Source organism: Amphiprion ocellaris, chromosome 6 (genome assembly GCF_022539595.1).
Source record: "Amphiprion ocellaris isolate individual 3 ecotype Okinawa chromosome 6, ASM2253959v1, whole genome shotgun sequence".
Lineage (NCBI taxonomy): Eukaryota > Metazoa > Chordata > Actinopteri > Pomacentridae > Amphiprion > Amphiprion ocellaris.
In genome coordinates, this window is record NC_072771.1 from 3256144 (window position 1) to 3281264 (window position 25121).

The following is a 25121-nucleotide window of genomic DNA, read 5'->3' on the forward strand; positions in this document are numbered from 1 at the left end:
CAGAGTATTTCCGACCTTCTCGGTAGGCCTAACTGGAACCACTCCACTACAAATACAGTCCCTCAAGCCTTCCGACTTTCTGAAAATTTTGATTTCTTTGCTGTTCTTACATACAAACACTCACCTTTTACACCAGAACTTCAAAGCTGATTTCAATACAGTGCCCTCTAAAATTCGGCACCAAAGCTGTTCACTTGGTGGCACTTGGAAGTGTTTTATTGATGCAGTTTGTTTTGTCTTTATTTGTTCTATGCTGTTATTACGACTAACCCAAGTATAAAAGTTAAAACTAAAATAAACAAAACGATTTTGTTTCATGTGAGGTATGCCGAATTGAAGAACCACGCATGACCGATCCATAATGTCTTATGCCAACTTTTACTTTGCAAATGAGCAAGAGAACGTTAAATCACCAAAATTCATAATGGGGTTTGGCATGAGCAGGAAGGTATTTCATGTAGGAGTTGTTTTAGGTGTCTCTAAACAGAAATAAAATGTGGGAGCCAAGTTTGGCTTTAAATAGATTAATAGGCCCGCTGTGTTGTATATTATTTGTTAGGTCATTTTAAAAAGTGTATGTTGACTTAACATTTCTCAAATTCACTTATAAATGCATTTTTTTTCAAAATAGATTCATTTTTGAAGCTTAACCAAAGTTTTAGTCAACACTTGCACCAAAATTAGACAAAAAATTGAGAAAGAAAATAGCAATTCAAAATTCTAACCAGTTTTGTTACAAATGACTTTATTTAAACAACCACAAGAGACATTTTTGTTCATCAAATGGTCAAAAATAAAAGAGAAATACACAGATTTCAGTCAAATATGAGAACACAGACTCATTGGCTTTACTTCAGCAGTGCAAAAGGTCCATTCTGAGTGATGAATGATGGAAGACTTTGAGTAACAAAAACTATCAGCATTGAGAACTGAAGAATATAAATAAAGTTCCGGTGATCAAAATGTAAATATTTAATTAGTTTTTTAAAGTTTTATTAATCCCATGGACATCAAAACTCTCAGGATAAAAGCAGATGTTTAACACCTCATAGCACACTTATTTATCTGTTTACCACTAGTAAACACTTGTGTATTTTGTTTATATTGCTTGTAACTGCCCTTATTTTTATGTATTTATTTTATTGACTTGTTAATTTTGTGCCGACATGACAATAAAGAACCTTGAATCGTTGAGTAAAAGTAATCTGGGGGCGGATAATCGATCGGAGAATGAAAGGTTGGAGAGTTTCGCCATCAGCTAGCCAGTAAAGACTCTCCGAACACGTTTCCGTAGGAGGTTTTCAGGAAGTGGACGTAGTTCTGCAGGCTGCGGTTGGTGGAGTCGGATTGTTCCAGACGTTCCTTCATGTTCTGCAGCTGATTCTGGAAACGACGCTCCATCTGGGGAACACAAACAAACCAGACTCGTTCAGTGATTCTCTAACCGCTAACGCCGGCAGCAGTAAATGTTCTCACCCACCTCCTCTTTGCTTCGCTGCACTTGACTCAGTTCTGTTCTGGCTCGGCTCAGCTGACTCTGCAGGTCCAGCGCCTTCGACTGGGACGCCTTCTCCTTGACCAGAACCCTCTGCATGCTGCTGTCCACCTGCAGGACACACATTAAAGTCTTGGTTGAATCAGGAGAACACTCAAACAACTTGGAGTCAAATGTAAGATTAAAGTAAAACAGTTTGATTGCACCTCCTGGAATATGAGAACTGCTTTAACCCTCTGAACCCCAAAATCTTTTAAAAATCAGCAATATTACACCATTATCAGAACTATCCATCCATTATCTATACACCGTTTGATCCTCATTAGGGTCATGGGGGCCTGAAGTCTATCCCAGCTAACTTATGCCGCTTTTCCATTAGCACCTACTCGGCTCGACTCTACTCAGGTTGTGAGGTTTTCCATCAGGACGAAGTAGCTGGTACCAGGTACTATTTTAGTACCTACTCAGCCGAGGTTATCCACTACTCATTTTTATGGTATTAAACAGCCAGAATAAGATAATTTTAGGCTTTTTTATGTTGATAAAATGGAGATGGGCAAGTAGCAAAGACTGCAACACGTATAAAATTGTTTAAATAATTAAAGTGACAACATCAGGTGGAAGTTGTGATGTTTTGTTTAATTCTGAGCCTCTGTAGACGCTGACAGGAAGTTAAATTCAGTGACTTCCTGTTTCCAGACCTGTCTCTGAGCGTCGTCCAGCGCCTGGTGCAGCTGTCTGGACACCACGCTGCACTCTCGAGTCTTTTCCTCCAGCTGCTGCTGAACGTTTCGAACGTCGGCTTCCTTCAGACTCAGAGTCTGAACCATCTCTTTGTTTTCTGCCTTCAGGTCCTCCAGCCTCCTGGAACAACAAACAAGTCAACAAAAAAAGCTCATTAAGGACAAAGTCAGAGTCCATATCTGGCAGAAAAAACACATTTAATGTATAGAATCCCATTTCAAATGAACTGATTTTTAGAATCATTTCTTCTGTCTGATTTGTACCACATTTTTTAGCATTTTGTGAAGTTTTACCTCGATACATCAGGTATTATTTGTGATATTTTTGTCTTTTTAATCGCCCGTCAACCCACTTTCAGCTGGTTTTTTCTCACAGTAAAGTTTGAGGCTGTTTGAACAACAACATCTATTAAAGATAAAAACCCACAACGTTTTAAAACTCCAAAACTTTGGTACAACTCTCTTTACAGCCGACACATTTTATGTCTGTATACATTAGAAATACCTAAAAAGAGTCCATATATTGCATAAAAAAAACATTTAAGGCTGATTCTATTTCAAATCATCAGATTTTTAGAATCTTTTCTTCTGCTTGATTTGCACAACACTTTTAAAGCATAAAATATGGTTATTTATAAAGATATTTAGTGAAATTTAAGCTCTATATATGAAGTATTTTTTGAGATAATTTTCTTTTTAAATCATCCGTCGACCCACTTTCAGCAGTTTTCTTTATGCAGGTGAAATTTGAGGCTGTTTGAACAAAAATATGTCAGGAAATATTAAAGATAAAAACCTGAAATCATTTTGAAAGTCCAAATCTTTGGTCCAACACGTCAAACCTGCTCCATCAGTTGTGAAAGTTCAACAAAAACGGCCTTTTTTTGTCATTGTGTGACCAAATATTTTATATTTAAAGTATTCTACGTGTTTAGTTTTGTATTATTGTGACATGCAGCTACATCTAGTTCAGAAAATACCACTAGTTGACTTTTGCTCATCAGTTTTGTTTTTTTTTTTTTGTTAATATGAGCTCAATTATAGAACGTTTAACCCCAAGAACACCAAACCTACCATGAAGCATGGTGGTGGCACTATCATGCTCTGGGGCTTTACACAAAAAACGACCAAAAAGAGGCGCAAAATGACCAGAATGAGGCAAAAAACTACAGAAATGAGACACAAAACAATGAAACTTGGGCATTAAAGAAACAAAAGTTTCCTGCCTTCAGGTCGTCCAGTCTACTAAACCAGCACTCAAATCAACCACAAAAATGTTCACTTCTGTCTGAAAAAGCGACCAATCTTTAGTAGAAGAAGCTCAGGAAGCGTCTGTGCGTCTTGTTACCTCTCTAAGTTGTGGATTTTCTCCTTGAGGACATTGTTTTCCTCCAGCAGCAGCAGGTTCCTCTGCTGGAACGTCTCCAGCTGAGCTCCCTGTTGTTCCACCTGTGGAGGAAACACCGTTAACCCGACAGAAATACACAGAATTATCCTGCTAATCTTCATAAATAACCTTTAAATTCATCTGAAACACCCACTCTGAGAGACGAGGACAGAGAAGTGAAAGATGAACCTACATCTGCAGCATCACTGGAACACTAATCAACATCAACTCAACTTTATTCACGTCTATACCAACTAGACTAAGGGTTGTCAGTCAATGTGTGAAAAACAAGCAAGACGGGATAAAAACTTTCAATTTAAAGACATAAGTTTGGTAAATTTGTCAGCATCGTTCACTTCTAATAGAAGAAAATACAAGAAAATATTTGTCGTGTTTGATGCTCCTGGAATCAGTTCATTGGAGATCAATCGTACGGTGAAATATCTGTAAATATTCACATTTTAACCCTCGTGTCGTCCTGCAGGTCAAAATTGACCCGTTTTAAAGTTTAGAAATGTGGAAAAAATATATATATTTTGACAGTGAAACTTCTGATGTCCACATTTTCAACATTTTTTGGGAAATCTTTGAACATTTTTTGGTCGAAAAAAGAAATGTTAAAAATGTTTCTTAAGAACATTCACAAAAAAAATCAACCAAAATCCAGCAAAATTCACTGGATTTTGGTTGATTTTTATGTGAATGTTCTTAAAGAGAATATTAGAAGTTTTACTGATATATATGGAATCACTTCAGATATTTTTAGGATTTTTTTGGAAGATTTTAACTCATTTTTTGAATATATTCCAAAGAATTTTCTTGCCAAATTTGGGAATTTATTTATTTATTTATTTTTTTTAAATAAAACTTTTAAGGGAAATTTTTAAGAAACTATTGGAATTTTCTTCCTGAAGGTTTTGCAAATTTTCAGAAATTTGGGGAATTTTTTTCTGAATTTTTGGATTTTTTTCAAACAAGGAAACAATATTTTTTGGTGCCCGTAAATGAGGACAACAGGAGGGTTAACATTTCTTTCTTTCCACCAAAAAATGTTTAAAAAATTCCCAAAAATGTTGAAAATGTGGACATCAGAAGTTTCACTGTGAAAATATTTTTTTTTCTATCAATGTCAATTTTGACCCGCAGGACGACACGAGGGTTCAAAGAAAGTTCCATCTCGTCTTGTCTTATCTTGTCTCGACTATGCTTTCTTGTTTATGTAGCATGTTTGTACTTATTTCTAGTTTCTGATAGCAGTATTCTCCATGCATCATGTTCCATTTTCTTCTACTTATTCAGAGCTGGTTCAGAAGTGTTTTCCAGACCCTCCTGGGGGATACTGAGGTGTTCCCAGGCCAGATGAGATATGTGATCCCTATCTGCACTACAGTTTTTCTACCTTCGGTCCCGTACCTTGTGCCTGACTTCAGACAGAGCAGCGCTGCTCTCCAGGTTCCTCCTCTGGTGTCCGTCCGCCTCCTGCTGGGCGTCTCTCAGCTGCTGCTCGCTTCTCCTCAGTCGGTCTGGCAGCGCCTCCAGCTCTCTGATCCGACCCAGCAGCTCCCTCCTCAGCTGCTCCTTCTCCCTCTCCAGGCTCCCCTTCAGCTCCCGGGCCTCCTTCTGGGCCACTTCCAGCTTCAGGCAGGACTCCTCGGATTCAGTACGAGCCTGCTGGACCTGCAAACAGAGGGTCTGATGATACCTCAGATACAGGTTTCCTCCTCAAACACTCACTTTACATCATCACAAACCATCTGTGTTCACTATGTCTTCCACTAGGAATAAAATAAATCTGATTTTTTTTGTGGGATTTGAGCGTACAGACTCTTTAACGCTGTTTTTAAAGCTTCAAAATATCATTTATGCAGGTAAAAACTCTCTTTTTATGACAGTTAACCCTCATGTCGTCCTGTGGGTCAAATTGACCCGTTTTAAAGTTTGAAAATGTGGAAAAAATATATATTTTCACAGTGAAACTTCTGATGCCCACATTTTCAACATTTTTGGGAAATCTTTGAACATGTTTTGGTGTAAAAAAGGAATACTTAAAAGCTTTCTTTGAGAAAACTCACAAAAAAAATCAACCAAAATCCAGTGAAATTCACTGGATTTTGGTTGATTTTTATTTGAATGTTCTTAAAGAAAATATTAGAAGTTTTACTGATATATATGGAATCACTTTAGATATTTTTAGGATTTTTTTGGAAGATTTTTACTCATTTTTTGAAAATATTCCAAAGAATTTTCTTGCCAAATTTGGGAAATTTTTATTTTTTTTAATAAAACTTTTAAGGGAAATTTTTAAGGAACTATTGGAATTTTCTTCCTGAAGGTTTTGCAAATTTTCAGAAATTTGGGAAATTTTTTTGCTGAATTTCTGGATGTTTTTCAGACAAAGAAACCATATTTTTTGGTGCCCATGAATGAGGACAACAGGAGGGTTAAACCTGTAAAATCCTAAATATTATCCTCCTGTCCCCACTAGGGGCGCTGCAGCCTGTCAGGCAGAACTCGGGGCCTCCGACCCTTAGGTTTCCTCCTAGCGACAAAGAAACAATATTTTTTGGTGCCGGTGGATGAGGACAACAGGAGGGTTAACAAAATAAACAACATGGTTTTAATGCCCTATTTAATTCAAAGCTTATTGCTCTCTTTACAGCCGACACATTTTATGTCTGTATGCATTAGAAATACCTAAAATGAGTCAATTTTTTGCAGAAAAAAACACATATTTAAGGCTGATTTCATTTCAAATCATCACATTTTTAGAATAATTTCTTCTGTCCGATTTGCACAACATTTTTTGCCATAAAATATGGTTATTTATAAAGATATTTAGTGAAATTTTAGCTCGATATATGAAGTATTTTTTGAGATAATTTTCTTTTTAAATCGCTCGGAGACCCACGTTCAGCAGTTTTCTTTTTGCAGGTGAAATTTGAGGCTGTTTGGACAAAAATATATCAGGAAATATTAAAGATAAAAACCTGAAATCATTTTGAAAGTCCAAATCTTTGGTCCAACATGTCAAACCTGCTCTAAAGTCCAACAAAAATGACCTTCTTTTTTCATTTTTGTGACCAATTATTTCATATTTAAAGTATTCTACATGATTGTTTTTGTACTATTGTGACATTCAGCTACATTTGGATCAGAAATTATCACTAGTTGACTTCTGGATTATCAGTTTTTTTTGTTAATATGATCCATTTGTCCGATATTACAGATTCTGAATCAATGACATGAAGAGAAATAAAATCAAAAAAATTGCTGTTTTTCTTCAGATATTGTCGTTCAAACAGCCTCAAATGTCAATGTGAGAAAAAATCTGGTGAAAGTGGGTCGATGGACAGTTTCATCTTGGAAAATATTTGATATATCGATCTGAAATTTCACAGATAACATGTTAAATATTCATAATTTATGATAAAAAAAAGTTTCAAGCAATTCAGAGATGGCATCCATGTCAAAAACGTGCTTTTTCCACTTTAAAAAATCAGTTTATCTCATCACAAAACACATATTTGCTTCTTATCTTTCACTAGAAGCTAATTAAACATCACTTTTGAGTGCGATTTGAGCGCACAGACTATCTATAGTCGTTTTTAAACTTTAATTTTCAAAGTCTAAATTCTGCAGAAAAAAACACAAAAAAAACACATAAATCCTCTACATTTGTAGTCAAATTTTCATGTTAAGCCTCATTTATTTGCAGTTTTCTGTGTATATAATGATGCAGCATCAGCTAGAGTGTGTCTGTACCTTCTTCTTGTATTTCTCCACCAGGTTTTCATACTTTTTGATGGATGATTTCAGCTGTCGAGCTTCAGAGTGGAGTCCCCTGAGTTTCTCCTCGCAGGACGTCACATTGCCCTAAATATTAGGTTTGGTTAAAATGAATGACATTTAACTTTAGTTTACAGAAATTATGAAACAGTAAAAGACATTTCAGTACATTTTCTGCAACTTTTGTCAAGAAAATGAGCCCCAAGTAAATGAAAACTAAATGAAATCCAACCAACTGAAGATTCAGGAGTGTTCATTCTTAAACACAGTTGCTTTATAATTTCATTTAAAACCAGTTTTGTAGCTGATGTTGACTCTTCTACCTTCAGTTTCTGGTTGTCCAGCTTGGTGGAGGCGTTTTCAGCACTGAAATGATGAAGCTGATCCCTGAGCTCCTCCCTCTCCAGCCGACTCTTCTCCTCCGCTGAATGAAGCTGAGAGTTCAGCTCAGTCACCTGTCTGCAGGTAAACAACACATATATGATGCTATACAGAATAAATCCTGGTCTATTGATCCACTGATTTTATATTTTTATCAAACTACTAAACTGATCATTGACTATTCGTTGTGTTTTTGATACCAGATAAATCCTGCAGTAACTTTCTGTTCAACTGATGCAAACTTATTCAGTTCTGATTGTTTTTTACATCCAAATTTAACTCTAAAATCAAATCTGGATCTAAATCTGCAACGGAACTATGACTCTTGACCCTTAAATCTCAGAAAACTTCCAATAACATTCCATAAAAGCTACAGAAATGCTCCTGATTCATGTAGCTGTGATAGAGCGTTTTACCAGGTGGCCTCCAGACGTATATTTGGTGCTACATGATTAGTTTTGTGAAGCGAAACAGTGAAGAGCTGCACTGGAAGTGTGTGTGAGTGAACTGACAGCCTGAGAGCAGAGATTTCTTCCTCCAGCTGTCCTCTAGCAGCTGCTTCTTTGGAGTGACGGAGACACCAGTCGCTGGATGTGGACAGAGCCTGAGACAGCTGCGACTCCTGACAGATAAAACACACAAAACAACAGACCACTGATTCCTTTTCACGTCTACACCAGCCTGGAATTCATGCAGATCTTAGGGAATGTAATTCAGGTACTCCTGACAAAGATAAAGGTGCATTTTCAGACAATAAAAAAAGGTTCCATGCAGGAAAAAAAAACACCCAGAGGTCCGTGGATCAAACTCAACAATCAGGACTTTGTTTAATTATTATAATTATAATTAATATAAATCTTTAATTCTTTGTGTAACACCAACAGCTTCACCTTTAGTTCACTGGAGCTGCAGCAGAAAATGCAGATAAAATTTTATATAAATGTATATGTATATGCACATTTATAATTGCCCATGTGGTTGACATTCTACTAAATATTTTTTTCTTTTTCTTTTCTTTTTGTTTTTTATTGTATCTTTTAAATTTAGTTAAATATTTTCCTAAATGCCCTTTTAATTTTTTGCAGGTATATTATTTTTATTTTATTTTATTGGGAATATTTATTATTATTATTATTATTATTATTATTATTATTATTATTATTATTATTATTATTATTATTATTAATAATAATAATAATAATAATAATAATAATAATAATAATAATAATAATAATAATAATAATAATAATGTATTTATTTATTTAGTATTGGCGCTATTAATTATTGTGATCATTATTGTTATTATTGTTAATATAACTAATACTGTTATAACTATTCCTTATTCTTATTATTATTACTGATTTATTAATCTATTTTTACACATATATACACATTTAGTTAAATATTTTCTTAAATGCCCTTTTAATTTTTTTCATGTTTATTATTTTATTTTATTTTATTTTATTGGGATTATTATTGTTATCATTATCATTATTGTTATTATTATTATTATTATTATTATTATTATTATTATTATTATTATTATTATTATTATTATTATTATTATTATTATATTATTATTATTATTATTATTATTATTATTATTATTATTATTATTATTATTTATTTTTAATTTATTTACTATTGGGATATTAATTATTGTTATCCTTATTGTTAATATTATTTTTAATAGAATTAATACTGTTATTATAACTATTTTCCTTCTTCTTATTATTATTGATTTATTGTATATACACATTTAGTTAAATATTTTCTTAAATGCCCTTTTAATTTTTTTCAGGTTTATTATTTTATTTTATTTTATTTTATTGGGATTATTATTGTTATCATTATTGTTATTATTATTATTATTATTATTATTATTATTATTATTATTATTATTATTATTATTATTATTATTATTATTATTATTATTATTATTATTATTATTATTTATTTTTAATTTATTTACTATTGGGATATTAATTATTGTTATCCTTATTGTTAATATTATTTTTAATAGAATTAATACTGTTATTATAACTATTTTCCTTCTTCTTATTATTATTGATTTATTGTATATACACATTTAGTTAAATATTTTCTTAAATGCCCTTTTTTATTTTATTTTATTGTATTTTATTTTATTGGGATTATTATTTATTTATTTATTTATTCTTAATTTATGTATTTATTATTGGGATATTAATTATTATTATCATTATTGCTAATATTATTGTTAATATAATTAGTACTGTTATTATAACTATTTTTCTTCTTCTTATTGATTTATTCATCTATTTTTACACGTATATACACATTTATGCACATATATTTTATACAGATCCTGATCATTTTCTAAAGTACTTGGTTTGGTTTAACCAAGAAACTGTGACCAACCGACATGATTTAATAAAAAGAGTTGGGAAAAAAATGCAGAAAATATCAAATTCACATAAAATAAATTCTAACTACCTGGAATAGTTGAAAACATCTGAGAAAATATGAATAAAATCCGTAATTTAGGGATTTTAATGAACTCACCCAAAGACATTTTTTACCATATGGTTAACAAAATATCAGAGAAAACCAACATTTATATATATGACAGTGTTTATTGTAGATAACTGACTGTAGGACCATGTTTCTCTGGTTTATTATGACGTTATAGATGCATATTAAGCTGCACATGCTGTGTGATTTGCAGACGCTGAACACCGACCTTCTCCTGCAGCTTCTCTGAGAGCTTCCTGTTGGACTCCTCGGCTCTCTCGGCCTGCTGGCTAAGAAGAACCAGAGTTTCCTGGTCCTGTTTCTGCTCCTCGTCCTCCTGCTGCTGCTGCCTCAGAACCTGGAGCTCCTCCTGTAGAACCTGGAGCTCCTCCTGCAGAACCTGGAGCTCCTCCTGCTGCTGCTCGTGGTTCTGCTGCATCTTCTAGCAAAACAGCACAAAACACACGTTCAGTAAAAGACGACAAGAGCGTCAAATAAGAGGAATCTGTGACAGATGATCTGCATTATGTTAGGATTTGCTGCAAGAACAGGAAGAAATATAATAAGAATTAAGATTGCAATAATAAAAAAGATTAAATAAATGTTAAAAAAGAACATTTTCAATGCATGTAATGTGTGTGTGTAATGTGTAAATGATAAACTGAGGAATAATGTTGTTGATATTGAATCAATTTTTCTTAAGAAACTTCAGGTTGTTCATGATGTTTATTAAAAAGATAATTCCTTAAATGTGAACATTTTCAGAACGTACTTTTTTGTACTAAATCAAAGGAAAAATGTGGAGTTGTGGTTATTTATAGGTTATTGTGCTGTGATTTAACTGGTCTGGCCCACTGAATGCAGCCCCTGAACTAAAATGAGTTTGACACCCTGCTGTAGAGAACATAATATTTTAATATAAATATTCCTTAAAACAAGCAGATAAGTGCAGAGAACTATGAAACACCAACACAGTGACTGACACTGGTGATGATGTAGAAGCGTTTTCATCCTTTAGAAGCTCGTAGCTGCATTACACTGACAGAAACAACTGTTCCACATCTGGCGGCTCACTTTGTGTGCGAGTTCTGCTGCATTTTCTGATCACAGACCTGAATCTGAGCGGCCAGAAGGGCCTTTTCAGCCTCGGCTCGCTCCAGCTGAGACTCCAGATGGTTTCTGGTGGACTGCAGGATCCTCGAAAGCTCCTCCGTCGTCCTGGCGTTGTCCTGCGGCGACAGAAGGAAGCTGAAAGGTGTTTGAACATGGGAGAAACTACGAGGTGTTTTTAAATGTAGAGGCGAGTCTCAAACCTTTTCAAAGTCCAAATGCTCGGTGAGCTTTAAGGCCTCTTTCTCCTTGTTGGTGAGTTTGGCCAAAAGTCTCTGCAGCAGAAGAAGAAGGAGAAGGAGAAGGAGAAGAACCTCCTGTAGACGTCTGGTGCTGATGATAACTTCATGAGAGCAGGTGGTAAATACTCACGACGTTCTCTGCTTCACAGTCTGCCAGCCTCTTCTTTAAGGCGTCTTTCTGCTCCAGCCACACCAGCCGTTCTCTCTGGAACAGTCAGCTGTGAGTTATTTCAGCCTCAGATCTGCTCTCCAGGAGTTTCTTTGACTTCCTCCTACCTCCTGTTCGCTCCACTCTCTGAGCAGCTCTCGAAGGCTGTGGTTGGTGCTGTCGAACATCTCGATCTTCTCCAGCAGCAACTCCCGCTGACGTCCCAGAGAGGCGGCGTGGAGTTTAGACAGACGTTTGTCCTGAAAGATGAATAAAATCAGCAGAATAAGTCCTGATCCACTCATTCATTCTTCTGACCAACTGCAGCGATACAGTGGAGTCAAGAGGAATCTGGATCAGTTCGTTTTCTGTTCCATTTTGTGTCTTGTTTGTGTTGTTTTCGATCCTATTTTGTCTAGTTTTGGCTGTTTTTATACATCAGGGACACTTTTTCCCTCATTTTAGTCAGTTTGTGTCTCATTTTTGTTGCTTTCTGTCTCATTTTTGACAAGTTGTGTTTTTTTTGTTGTCATTTTTTCTTGCTTTTGTCAGTTTGTGTCTCGTTTATGTTGTTTTTTGTCTCTTCATGGTGGTTTTGTCTCCACATACTATAGATACTGAACCGTTTCCATGTTTCCAGCATCTCCAGACTTTTCCTCTCTACTCTGCTCATCATCAGTAGAAAGATGTTTCACCATGCTGAATGTTTTTCCAACAACTTGCTCCTCTGTTCACTGTTTCTAAACCATGCTGCACTTTCACAAAATAGCTCAGAAAATTGTCCAAAATGACTCAAAATTTGTCTAAAATAACTTAAAGTGACTTAAAACTTGTCCAAAGTAAAATAAAATTTTCCAAAATGACTCCAAACCTGTCTAAACCTACTTAAGAATCGTCCAAAATAACTTGAAAGTAGTTTAAAATGACTGAAATTTTATTAAAAATGACAATTGGAGAATTTTCAGTCCAGTCTTAGACTAATCTGCTAGTTTTGATGCCAACCACAATAAAAACAAAGCAAAGAACAACCCTCTGTGGTGCTGAAAGCAGGCAGATGAAGCTACCTTTCTCATTCTGAATATGATAATAACAGGAATAATCTAAAGCTATATCAATAATAAGCTAAATAAAATGCATTATCAAAGTTGCATGTGTTGTTTTGAGCCTGAGTTGCTAGCTGTGACCACAAAATTTCCATTTCATGCAGCATTTACCTTGGAGAGGCTGTCCATAGTTTCCCTCAGGGCTGTCAGCTGATTGGCTACAGCAACGCCATCGATTTCTGCCTCTACCAGAGCCCTGAGGAGAACATCTGTCGCTCTGTGGTGACCCCCAGAGTCACACCTGTAAACAGCAGAACAAAAATAAAACTAAGATACCAAACTAGCTGTCATCACAAGAGGAGTTTCAGGAGAAAGATGTCTCAACCAGACAAAAAGTTGACCTTTCCTAAGTATTAATGACAAGGACCAGAGCCGCAACTAATGATGTCAACTCTTAAAATAATTGATTAATTGGTTTGAGTGTTATTTTTTAAGGGAAAAAAATTCTCTGATTCTAGCTTCCTAAATCTGAATATTTTCTAGCTTCTTTCCCCCTCTACGACAGTAAACTGAAAATATTTGGGTTCTGGACAAAACAAGACATTTGAAGATGTTATCTTGTGATTTAGGAAACATTGATTGACATTTTTGGACTTTTGTTTTGACATTTTATAGACCAACAACTAATGAAATAATCAAGAAAATAATCTACATGTAACAGGGTCATTACTGCAGCAGTGGTTGTGGGTTCAATATATTTAAATTTCCTTGAATTTTCCTTGAATTTCCCTCGGGATTAATAAAGTATCTATCTATCTATCTATCTATCTATCTATCTATCTATCTATCTATCTATCTATCTATCTATCTATCTATCTATCTATATCTATATTTATCTATCTATCTATCTATCTATCTATCTATCTATCTATCTATCTATCTATCTATCTATCTATCTATCTATCTATCTATCTATCTATCTATCTATATCTATATTTATCTATCTATCTATCTATCTATCTATCTATCTATCTATCTTTCTATCTATCTATCTATCTATCTATCTATCTATCTATCTATCTATCTATCTATCTATCTATCTATCTATCTATCTATCTATCTATCTATCTATCTATCTCTATATTCATCTATCTATCTATCTATCTGAATTGTATTAGTAATATAAAATATACCATATATGTTTTATTGTTATCGCTACACAAAGTTTGTTGTGCCTCTCATTTGCTGTGTGGAACCTTTGCTGGGGTTCCTGTACCCCATCGTACACTTTTAGCCGTCCTATAAATGAGTTTTTCCCACTCTACCTCTCCCCTTTTTTAATGTGTACAGAGAGAGAGGTAAGCCAGATTATGCAGCTGTAATTTGTGTGCTTTAATGTCATATAATTCTACTTAATTACCTAATTAAATTACCTAATATGGTTATGCATTATTTAATTTCTTTAAAGTCTTGTGTGACGGATGATTTTGTGTGTCTTTTTATTGACTATAAAGGGCTGTAATAAACGGAGATTGTCTCCAAAATAGATCTATGTGTCGGCTGAGTTAACACAATGCAGAGAAGCGAAGCCACCGGTTACATACAGAATAACCGACAATGAAAATAATAATTAATTGCAGCCCCAGTATTGAACCTAAGAGTTGAATTATGCTCTCTGAAAACCATTTTTTTCTGTCACGATTCAAAAGTGTATGTAATAATTCTGAATGAGCACACTGGAGTGAAATCGGTCACAGAGATGCTCCTATCCGTTAAGCGTTAGAAAGCGATCCGACACGTCATAAATCCACCTTAAAGCCACAAGTGTGTCTTGCTGAAGGTTTTATGTCCCACAGCTGTTCCACTAAATGTTACTCAAGAACAGCTAAAGCTCTGTTTCATCACCTGCCTCGTCTTTGCAGATTTCTTCACGCACAATTTCAAAAGTCACTGAATAATTACAACCCAGGAGAGGAGGTTTTACTTCTAAATGTGCTGTAATCTGTTGAAACTCTGTGGCTGAGACGTCTCTTCGTCTACATTTGGACGCTGACAACATCACTAAACAGGACGTCTCCAGAACGTAACCTTAACTTATTTTGAACGGCACTTTTTGACGGGTTTCCTTTGAATGTGAGACATCAGTACATAGTTGTTGTTATTTCCAGGCTGCTGCTGCTGCTGCTGCTGAAGCGACTCTTACTTCTTTAAACGGCGGATGCTTTCCTGCTCTCTAAGTAGGACACCCAGGTTTTTGGAAACGGCTGCAGACTCGTAGTCGGGCTCCTCGGCATCACGCTGACGTCTGATCCCACTCTCTGACTGATGCTGCACTCGGCTCGGCTGATCAGAAGACACAAACACAGCATGAAACATAAAATATGACTGAAATAGACCGAGGAAGGGTACAACCTGAATCTCTCAATAACTGCATTATTTCTAACTTGACAAGTAGATATATTGCAAATTCAGGCCTGGAAGTAGAAGTCGAATGGAGCAAAAGTAAAAACACCTGTGATCACTGACACACAAGTTAGAAGAGCTGTGATCGTTGAGACTAAACTGTGATTTCCAATCAGTCTAACAGCATAAACATTATTCTAAAATGATCTGTGAACAACAGAACTTTCTCAGTTTTGGACCAATGGGCTGGGACTATCTATGTCTTCATCATGGCTCCACATGGAAAAGAATTCAAGTGGAATATCTGATTGTGAGACTTCACAAAGACGGAAATAGATGCAGGAATCAATGAAAAACCAGTGAAGAGCATGGTTGCACCAGTAATCAGGAGGTATAGACGGAGTCATAGTACCACTAATCAGGGCTGCTCCTCCTAAAATGACTCCACGGACAGTGAACTACTTTTACAATCTATCTGTGAAAAACAGACGGCAGCTGCTTCAGCCTGGGCTCAGGGGTTATCAGTGGAAACCAGAGTTTCTGTGAAGCACATTTCATAATATCAACCTCTATGGATGCTGTCCAAAAAGAAAAAACTTGCTTGCTCTTCAGTGCAAAACTGTAAAATTAAACTAAAAAACATTATTTTACTTTAATTTTTTTCATTTTATTTAAACTTTAATTTACCAGGTAAGTTAGTTGAGAACTAGATCTCATTTCCGAGAACAACCTGGTCAAGAGGCAGCATAGAATAAGATGAACAACCAGTTACATACACAGCAAATCAGACAGTATTACAAGAACAAAATACACAAAGACTTTTAAAAATAGAAAGGCTAAAAAAAGGTTAAAAACAGGTGCAGTGGTCCTGAAGTGTTTCCCTAGCTGATTTTTTAAATAACAAGAGTGATATGTATAAGGAGAGTTTAGGGACTTCTGTAGAGAGTTCCAGTCATTAGCAGCAGAAAACTAGAATGAGGATCGACCGAGAGTGGTAGGAACTTTGGGAGTGAGGAGGTGAATGAAACTGAATGAAACATTAAAAAAGCCTAGTGAATGTTGGAGAACAATCTTTTCTCAGATAGAACCAAGACAGATTAGTCGGGCTCAGATGGAGTCCAGCATGTTTGCTGTGAACTTGACCAGGACTAGATGCATAGTCCTGACAGTGAAGCATGGAGTTACGTTCTAAGGTGTGTGTAGGTACGGTAGGTTGTGTTTTCTCATTTCTTTTTTCACATTACACCCAACAGGAGTGGCCAGGTGCTCCTGTGGATCCTTTACAATCAGCGGGGAGTGTTTATAGCTAAGCCAAGGGTTGCCTGTAGGCCAGACCAGCTGCTAGAGTGCTGTGTTGGTAACTCGTGTTCTGCCTAACCTCAACAGTGTCGGGCTTAAAGGACTTTTATATAGTGAGATCAGCTTTATAACTAAGCAGTGTGTCCTCTACAATCATTCAGCAGCGGCGGGCTGCCATTCCTAAATCCTAGCCGCCGCTCCTTCAAATTTCTTTCTTTTTCTTTTTTTTGTTACTGTCGCAAATACACCACCACCGCATGTCTCCACCTTAACAGCAGAGTACTGCACTGTGTCGGGTACGAGACGAGCACTAAGGTAAACTACAGATAACGATCTTGCTCAGTATCTACTCTTTGATACATCGGGTTAATACGACATTAATTACTCGCAAGAGCGCGGCCTTGAAAGTGACGTCATGTCAAGCATCCAGACAGCAGGTCAGAGAGTCAGAGGAGTGTCGTCTTGAAAATAGGGCAGCGACTTACCGGAGAAAAGTTATTAGCTTGTTCAAATTTTTTTTATTTAGGAAAACATTGTTAAGAGGAATTTCTGGTGTCGTTTCTTCTTTTGTAAATAAATAACTTTTCCACTACGTGATCAGTTTTCCTGCCTCTTTATATTTGTTACTCCCCCTCATCCCCTGGTCTCTGGGAACATAATATATATTTGGGGGCTCGCCCGGGATTTGAATCCAGGACCTTTCACATCCCAAGCAAGAATCACACCCCTAGACCAAAATGATGGAACAAAGATAAGAATGTGATGATATTGGGCTGCATGAGGGGGAAAGTGTTGGGGAGACAATATTTATAGATGAATGTCTGTGAATAAACCAAAATACTGGCTGACGAGATGACTCTCAGTCTAAAGAAGAAGAGAAGAAGAGTTTCTACAGAATAAAAAAAGTGAAAACTACAACCTGGACAAGTATGTTGCCTAATTGGAATTCATTAGAACACCTGTGGGATATTTCAAAGGTAGAACAACACAACCTCTTCAGCAAAGAGTAGTTCAAAAATTAAAGCTGCAAACAGCATTGAACGGGTCCTCACATCCTTGCTGGTCAGCGACATCAAGCATGTCCAGCAGATGGTGATGCGACTGAGTGTATTTCAACCTATGGATGTCATCAGGGCCAGACTCTGATCACACATGTGAAGTTTGAGGCAGATTGGAGCATGTTCAGGAGAGTTCGACAGCACTTCCTGTTTCACGGCGAAACGTCAAAATTCCAGGAGCCGACATTTCCACACCCTCTGACTTTTCCAGAGCATTTTGATAACTTTTGATCACTCATGTCTGGTGTACATCCTAGCCAAATTTGAGATATGTTAGGATTACCCGGTTTGAGTTTATAGATTATGAAAATGTGCAAAAATTGGTCCAAAATCGTCCAAAATATGACACAGAATTCAACTTGGCCGACTTCCTGTTGTGTTTTCGGCATGGTTGCCATAGATTTTTTTGTGCGTCTTGACATGCTACATGTGCCTACCAAAGTTCATAGCTGTAGGTGACACTCACTGGCCGTAGTTCCTGTTTGAAATTTTCCAGGTAGTGCTATGGAGACATTTTTAGACCTTCAAAAGTCCGATTTGAAAAGCAGATGAAGAATTAAAAACAATAAAAAACCCATGCATTCCAAGAGTTTCCTTGCACTGTTGGTGCTTGAACGCTAAAAACGTCTCAGAAGAACAGCAGAACATCTCTCTAAGAATGTGTGGATGTTGGTATCATCCATGCTAATGAAGAATGAGTCAAAAATGTACAAGGACATTGAGGTATTGGAAAAATAAGATTCTAATCTCAGTAATGAGAGTATTATAGTGGCTTTTTTTGCTTTTAATTCCTCCTGTGGGTCCTGTACTTCTACTGTAATAGACCTAAACTGTTCCTGAAGTATCTGCTGTATATCGTCTTACTCTTCTGTTTCCCATGGTGGTCAAATTTCTCCTCCACATGTTCAAATTTCCAAAATGAAAGTGAAATCATGCCAGCAGCTAAACTGAGTCTCTGGTTCACAAACCGACTTCTCAGCTTTGTTTTCAGTCTTTCTTTGACAACATCCAGCACTCTGTTCAAACCTGCCTGTCCTGTTAGGGAAGTAAATAAACCACTGCCAGAATATCCACACTAGTATATTCAGTGAGTGGCTGGAAGCATGGCAGTGAGAGGTAAACACTAGTAGAACACCTGACATTTGTAGGAGCCCAGACGTCTCCGGCTGGAGAGTCTTCCTGGAGGAATCCACGGCTGCCGGACCTCCGGCCTCCGTGCATCTCCTTTAGCCATATTCTACCAAAAACAAAGACAGATTCAACAGGTTAAACCCACCAAGACTCATTGTAACATCCTTCTCTTATTATAGGGTATAAGTAGCTTTACACTCTGGATATTTAAACGAAGATAAACACGCATGTAAAAGTGACCTATGAAAACTATATTTCCACTATTAATATAAAGTGTAGTAACCTGTGAGGTTCTACTGGGACTCCTCTTCATATGAACATGTACAGGTGTGGTCTCCGGTACGTGGACGTGAACCGGCGGCGGTGAATCTCTGGTTTTCATTCTTCCGAAAAGTTCAAAACAACATTAAAACTGAGTTTAGGACTAATTAAGACGCAAACAAACACATATTTACCAGTTAAATCGCGTTACTCTGGAGCTACGGGACATGTTGCTAACACAAATCTCGACTTTTGTCTGCGGAGAGGACGGTTGTTGTCATCCACGAACGGCTCCTCTGATTGGCTCGTTTGCAAGGTCTCACCTTGTGATTGGTGGAGGCGAGTTTTCGGGAAGCGTTGCCCCTGGAAACCAGTGGAAGTAACGGGTAGCGGTAATGCTGCGTTCAAGGCAATATGGTGAAATCATACTTTATTTCAAGTTAACCTCAGTGCTAACATGAATATTAGGTATTGTTTCCATGAACATGTCGAGGCGAGTGTACTTGTAGCAACAGTTTGATTAAATGTTTGTAAAAGATGTTTGAAACAAGTCGTGACTTTAACTGACATAAACGGTATTCTTGTAAGACAAATAGTAGTGTTGTTTTGAACAATATGCCCTGAATGCAGCATGAAGCCAACCGTTAAAACGTATTTATAGCACAATTTCCTCACGATCTGTCTATTTTTAATTGTAAAATCACTTTTTTTGAAACAAAGTGATTATACAAAAGAAATTAAGCAATGAAAACAACGACATTTTTTCGATGATAATTTTATCCGAATTCAATATAATGTTTTTCTTTTTTGTTTTGCTTTTGGCTGTTTGGTTTATTGTTTCCATTATTCCTTTGTTTGTTCTATTTTTCTTGTTGGCGTTGTTGTTGACTTTGTCTCCTTCTTGTTCCAGCTTTTCTTGTATGGATTCTTCACCAAAATATTTATTTTTCTACCTGTATTTACATTTTTTTTAATCAGAGGTTTTAATTTTATTACTGTTATTTGTTGTTATCTTTCTGTATCTAGAAGGAGAGGAGAGGCAAGGGTGGAAAATGTGAGTCGCCGTTAAAAAATGTTACTGATATTTTCTCCTTTTTTGACTGTTTTTGCAATTTGTGGATACTACAGCATTTTATTGTTGTTGTTTTTAATTCTGGCACCCTTGTTCCTATTTTTTTAACCTTTTCTTAAGTGTATAATTTGGATAAATATGATTTTTTTTGTTTAAACCTTTTTTTTAAGTGTATAATTTGGACAAAAATGGCAAACTTTTACAGATAATTGCTCCTTTTTTGTTTTTACAATTTATGAATGCTATAGTTACTGTTGTAAAAACATTGTGCCACCATTGCTGCCATTTTTTCACCTTTTTTAAGTGTTTAATTTGGATAAAAATAAAAAAAATTCACAGATATTTTTCTCTTTTTTGACTGTTGGGTGCAAAAAGTCCTTCAAATCAGCCTCAACTTGCAACGTCATTACAGTAAAAGTAAGTTTTTATGGCTATCGTGGTGTATAACCTGATTTTCGCTCAGTTTCTAGAGGTTTGAAAAAGTTCTGCTGTGCATAATTTGTAGAAAATGACATCAATAAAGCAAAGACATGGATTTTTAAAAACTTTTTTTAAGTGTTTATTGTAAAACAACATTGTAATATCATTTGTACAACCTATAAATTTAACTTAATAATAAAGAGTGAAAGTACTTTCCTATTAGGAATAAGATGAATATTATGAAATTACCTAGCAAGTTTAAGTAGAAAGATTAGGACCCAACAGTATTACATATAATACAAATTGTAGTTGTATAACACTAATATAACAGTAACTGTGTTCTACACTGCAAAATTACCCCACTAATTTAAAAATTAAAGGACTCCCAAAATTAGTACTGGAAAACGCCTAAATTTGTATTGTATGTAATATTGTAGGGTCCTGATCACAGAATTTCAATCACTAAGGTAAATTTGCACAATAAATACTGCAAATTCTTAACATGAATTTAAATTAGTTCAATAATTTAGCTAGATAAATTCCTAATGTCAATCCTGTTTACTAGACAGCAGTTTGACTTAACAGCTGCTGTTTTAAGTATGCTATATACCACCTCCTGCATGCCATGGGTGAGTTTAGAGCTTCTCTGTCCCTCCTCGGCCTCCAGCCCTCTTAGATCCTGTTTAAATGTTCCCCGGTTGAGTCTGGTGAATGAGGCTGATTGTGTTTTTGTAGTAGCACCTCCAAAGCTATGAAAGAGCCTTCTTCTTTCACACAAATGCTCCCTCTCCATTGATACTTTAAAGAAAATTAAAGAAAAATCTCAGAACGTCTGGTTGCTCTTAGTGGTCCTAATATTTTAACATCTAATATTCACAAATACATCTACAAGCTGACTTGTTTTTTAAAGCATTTTAGAGGCCTATTTATTGATTTTTACACATTTATCCTGCTTTATTTGCCTTGTGTTATTTACAGGTATTTGTGTTGTTGTCTAATTAAATGTGTTGTTTAAAAATGTGCATCATCTTGCTTTGATTTTCCATTTTTAAAAACATGATTTGACAAAAGTGAAATATATTCACCTCAAGCAGTTTGAAAATAATAGATAGTCTGGTTAAAATATTTTTCCCGTATCAGATTAGGCTGTTTATAAGTGAAACGACATTTCTGTTGTAGTAAACAGCCTTTTACTGGTTATATAAGAGCTGTAATGCTCGGTAGGAAATGGTTGGAATGACTGCACATCCTGTTTGCTTCTATGGCGCTTCCGAACACTAGTTAGCCTGGTTAGCATGCTAACGAGCACATTAGCTTGTCGCTTTTTGAAGTCCACTAATCACAAAAATGTCAAATACTCCCTCAGAAGGTTTGTACTCGATGTCAACATATTTGTGTGATTAAATTGGTGCACTTGTGATTAATATTTGTCGACCAAACAAGTCGGTTTTCGCTCGACGCACCGCCTTGGCTAAAAACAAAGCTGCTAGCGGCTAAGCTAACTAGCTTGTGTTTAGCCCTCCATGTGGCAGTGATGCGGTTGGAGCGGAGCCTGCGGCCGCTCATGAGGCACCTCCAGCGGTTCGCGCTGCGCTACGTCTCTTTCGTGCTGCTGGTTTATCCCGCCGCCCTCCGGCCCGGTGAGGCGTGCGAGCGGGGAGGAACCAGCGCCGACACCCTCATACTGTGCCGGGCGTGCGGACACGAGCTGGCGCACGGCACCGACATCCACTTCGTCCCCAGCCGGCTGGCGCTCTCCAGCCGCAACGACACGCTGGTCGGGGGCCGAAGGGTTAACGTCCAGCTCCTGGAGAACCCCCACGGGCACCGGTTCGAGGTGATCACGTTCAGGAGGGCGGACGTTACCCCGCACTGGCCGGCGGACAAACACTTCTCCTGGTTCCCCGGGTTCTCGTGGACCGTGGCCACCTGTCCTCGGTGTAATACTCATTTAGGTGGGTATTAACAGCAGTAAAAATAACTTTATTTATGTTTTATGAAACTCCGCAACGATTAAAATAAAGTTACATCAAAAAGCAGCAGATATTAAGCCAAAGAAATGAGATTAAACGTACTAATTAACCTAATAAGTTCAAATATTAACATTAAATCCCTGCAATATTACATAAAATGCACATCTGCCCAATTAAAGTAAATATTGAGACCCCATAATAGTATTAATTATGCAAATGTAACCCATTTTAATATTACATTTAAATATACATATTAGGTTTAGACCCTACAATATGATCAAATATACCTCAATAATGTTATTACCAAGGTAACAGCTATGATGTAATTAATAACTAAAATATTATGCTAAAGATCCTGGACTATTAAATTTAATACACACATTCTTGATTCACGTAAATATTAAGGCAGAGACTATCAAATATTCAATACAAACTTACCCAGCTGACCAATATGTCAAGGCCCTACAATGTATGCAAATTTACCTAATTTATGTGTTAATAAGTTAGAACTGTGTAATATGTAATATACAGTTACTTAGCTAATTTAAATATTAAGGTTACGCACTATAGTATAATTAATAATACAAATTTCCCATATTAATTGAGATTAATTAAGGTTAAAACCCTACACTATTGTATATAGTCCAAATTAACTTGATTAACGCCATTAAAAATGACAACATTAACTATAAAATACATACATACATATTAAGGTTAGGAACCTACAACATTACTGATGACGCAAAGTTGCCTGAATAATTTAAATATTACCAATAGGACCCTAGAAACCCTACAATATCATAGACAATACAAAGTAACTTTACTAAGATTCTACAAAATGAAACGTGAAAAACCCAGTGAATCCAGCATATTGGCAACAGCAGAGGAAAAACTCCCTTTAATGTGAGGTTTATGGCAGAACCAGGTCCAGGGAGGGCAGACGTCTGCCTTAACCAGTCGGGGTGAGGTTCAAAAGAACAGACAACCAGAGACAAACAAACAAGAGAACACAAAAACTGCTTCAGATCAGATCCGAGGAAGCCCATCATGGTGTAAAATGCAGTATTTATCTTCAAAATATGAATTTAAAACAAGTCAGTGTCTACCGAGAGCAGTGAGACCCACTCAACACGTTATTTGTCCTTTAAAATATACAAAAAAATGTACAAAATGCTTTCAAAAAATAGCACTTTTAATAACTACTATAAACTGTAGTAATCAAATTTTATATATTATAATTAGGACTCTTATGGCAGATAGGTACAGACTTGTATTTATGCCCTAATTTATTTAAATTAGGTTTTCGTATGACAAAATTAATGAGGAAACTTAACATCCCCAAATACACTTACATTCACCATAAACTGCTCTAACTGCAGTTTGGTGTATTAAGATTAAAATATTTCAAAAAAGTTAGGCAGAATCATACTTTAACTATTGTCACAATGTTTATAATCAGCTTTTTCTGTACATTTTGTATTGTATTCTTTATATATTTCTTTTTTTAGGACATTTCAATTTATCTGTATGAAGGGCACATGTAGATATTGACAATAAAGCTGACTTGAAAATATTAATCCATGCAACTTTTATGAAATATTTCTAGAAGATTTATTTTCAATTATGGAGCAAATAGCTTTACTATTTTAACAATCGGTTGCTATTTTTATGCAAGATGTTGCACATTTGCACTTTTTTTTATACTCGGACACTATTTTCACTATAAAACACTAACATTTGTATTCTTACTATTCTTATTTACTGTATTTTTACTTGTCTGTATTTATGGTAATGGGAACTGAACTATTTTCTCCTGTGATTGATTTAAATGGCTCCTGCTGCTTAAATGTGACAATTTGATGTTTTTTCCTTCTTGTGCATGACGGTAAATTGGATATTTTTTGATATTTGAGTGCTTTTAGGAACATTTTGCACACTAAAACATCTGTTGCACCTTTGTACCTATGCCACCATTCATTTGTGTATATATTCTGAATATTTTTCGGTATTAAGAGTTTTAGAAGCATTTTACACACTGAACGTCTTTAAAGTTGCACTCTTGTGCCATTCATTTGTGAATATATTCTTAAATGTTAAGTTTGTTCTTGTTTTTATGTATATTGTATATCTTACATGTTTAATTTTATAGCTGTTTTCTTGCTTTTCTTACTGTCAATTTGCAAATTTCCCCTTGTCAGACTAATAAAGGATATTCTATTCTCTGTTACAGTTGTATAGTAAAGCTTAATAATGGAACAAGTTAAAACCTCTTAATCCCAAAGTTATGCCCTCAGCCTTCAGAACGAGGCTTTCCTGTGCCGGAACATGTCCTGTATTTGATATGTGGTACACATAGCCCAATAAGTCGCCATTTTTGCTTCAGATAACAGATTTTTTCTCGTTTTTCCTCTTCAGGTTGGGCCTTCCAGCCCAGCGACTGGCCCAATACCATCACAAAAAAGGCCTTCGAGGACTCGGAGCTCACGTTCTTGGCTTTAATCACCCATCGACTCCTAAACGAAGACTTTGCATCGAGCCTCCTAATGACTCCCAAATCCTTCGTGAGCTGATGGGACTTTCTGGCTTTTAGCGCAAACCGACCCCAGGTGCCTTCATTGCTCCCTAAAAAAAGTCTATTTTTTAAATAAATTTCTACGCACCCACTTGGTTTGAAGA

At 36.0% G+C, this 25121-nt stretch overlaps 2 protein-coding genes across 4 annotated transcripts; one reads left to right on the plus strand and one right to left on the minus strand.

Moving 5' to 3' along the window:
* Nucleotides 1–718: 718 nt before the first annotated feature.
* Nucleotides 719–19274, minus strand: LOC111585565 (outer dense fiber protein 2-like). 3 transcript variants are annotated; one of them, XM_035941453.2, is made up of 18 exons: nt 19175–19274; nt 19003–19102; nt 18724–18825; nt 15032–15171; nt 13000–13129; nt 11914–12045; nt 11768–11842; nt 11599–11670; nt 11398–11514; nt 10515–10727; nt 8305–8414; nt 7735–7870; nt 7388–7498; nt 5039–5302; nt 3587–3687; nt 2197–2359; nt 1481–1606; nt 719–1401 (listed from the first exon to the last, which is right to left on the minus strand). In XM_035941453.2, the coding sequence occupies exons 2-18, from the start codon at nt 19099–19101 to the stop codon at nt 1255–1257; spliced, it is 2238 nt and encodes a 745-aa protein (XP_035797346.2). In that variant the 5' UTR covers nt 19102; nt 19175–19274; the 3' UTR covers nt 719–1254. The 3 variants fall into 3 exon arrangements, with proteins under 3 accessions (XP_035797346.2, XP_023150884.2, XP_054867527.1); XM_023295116.3 differs by having other exon boundaries at nt 19003–19260; XM_055011552.1 differs by lacking the exons at nt 18724–18825; nt 19003–19102; nt 19175–19274 and adding an exon at nt 17583–18714.
* Nucleotides 19275–21732: 2458 nt separating this feature from the next.
* On the plus strand, nt 21733–25108 carry si:ch211-51h9.7 (uncharacterized protein LOC558400 homolog). The gene is made up of 2 exons (XM_035941454.2): nt 21733–22427; nt 24861–25108. Exons 1-2 carry the CDS (start codon nt 22007–22009, stop codon nt 25013–25015), a joined length of 576 nt encoding a protein of 191 aa, XP_035797347.1. The 5' UTR covers nt 21733–22006; the 3' UTR covers nt 25016–25108.
* The last annotated feature ends 13 nt before the right edge of the window (nt 25109–25121 follow it).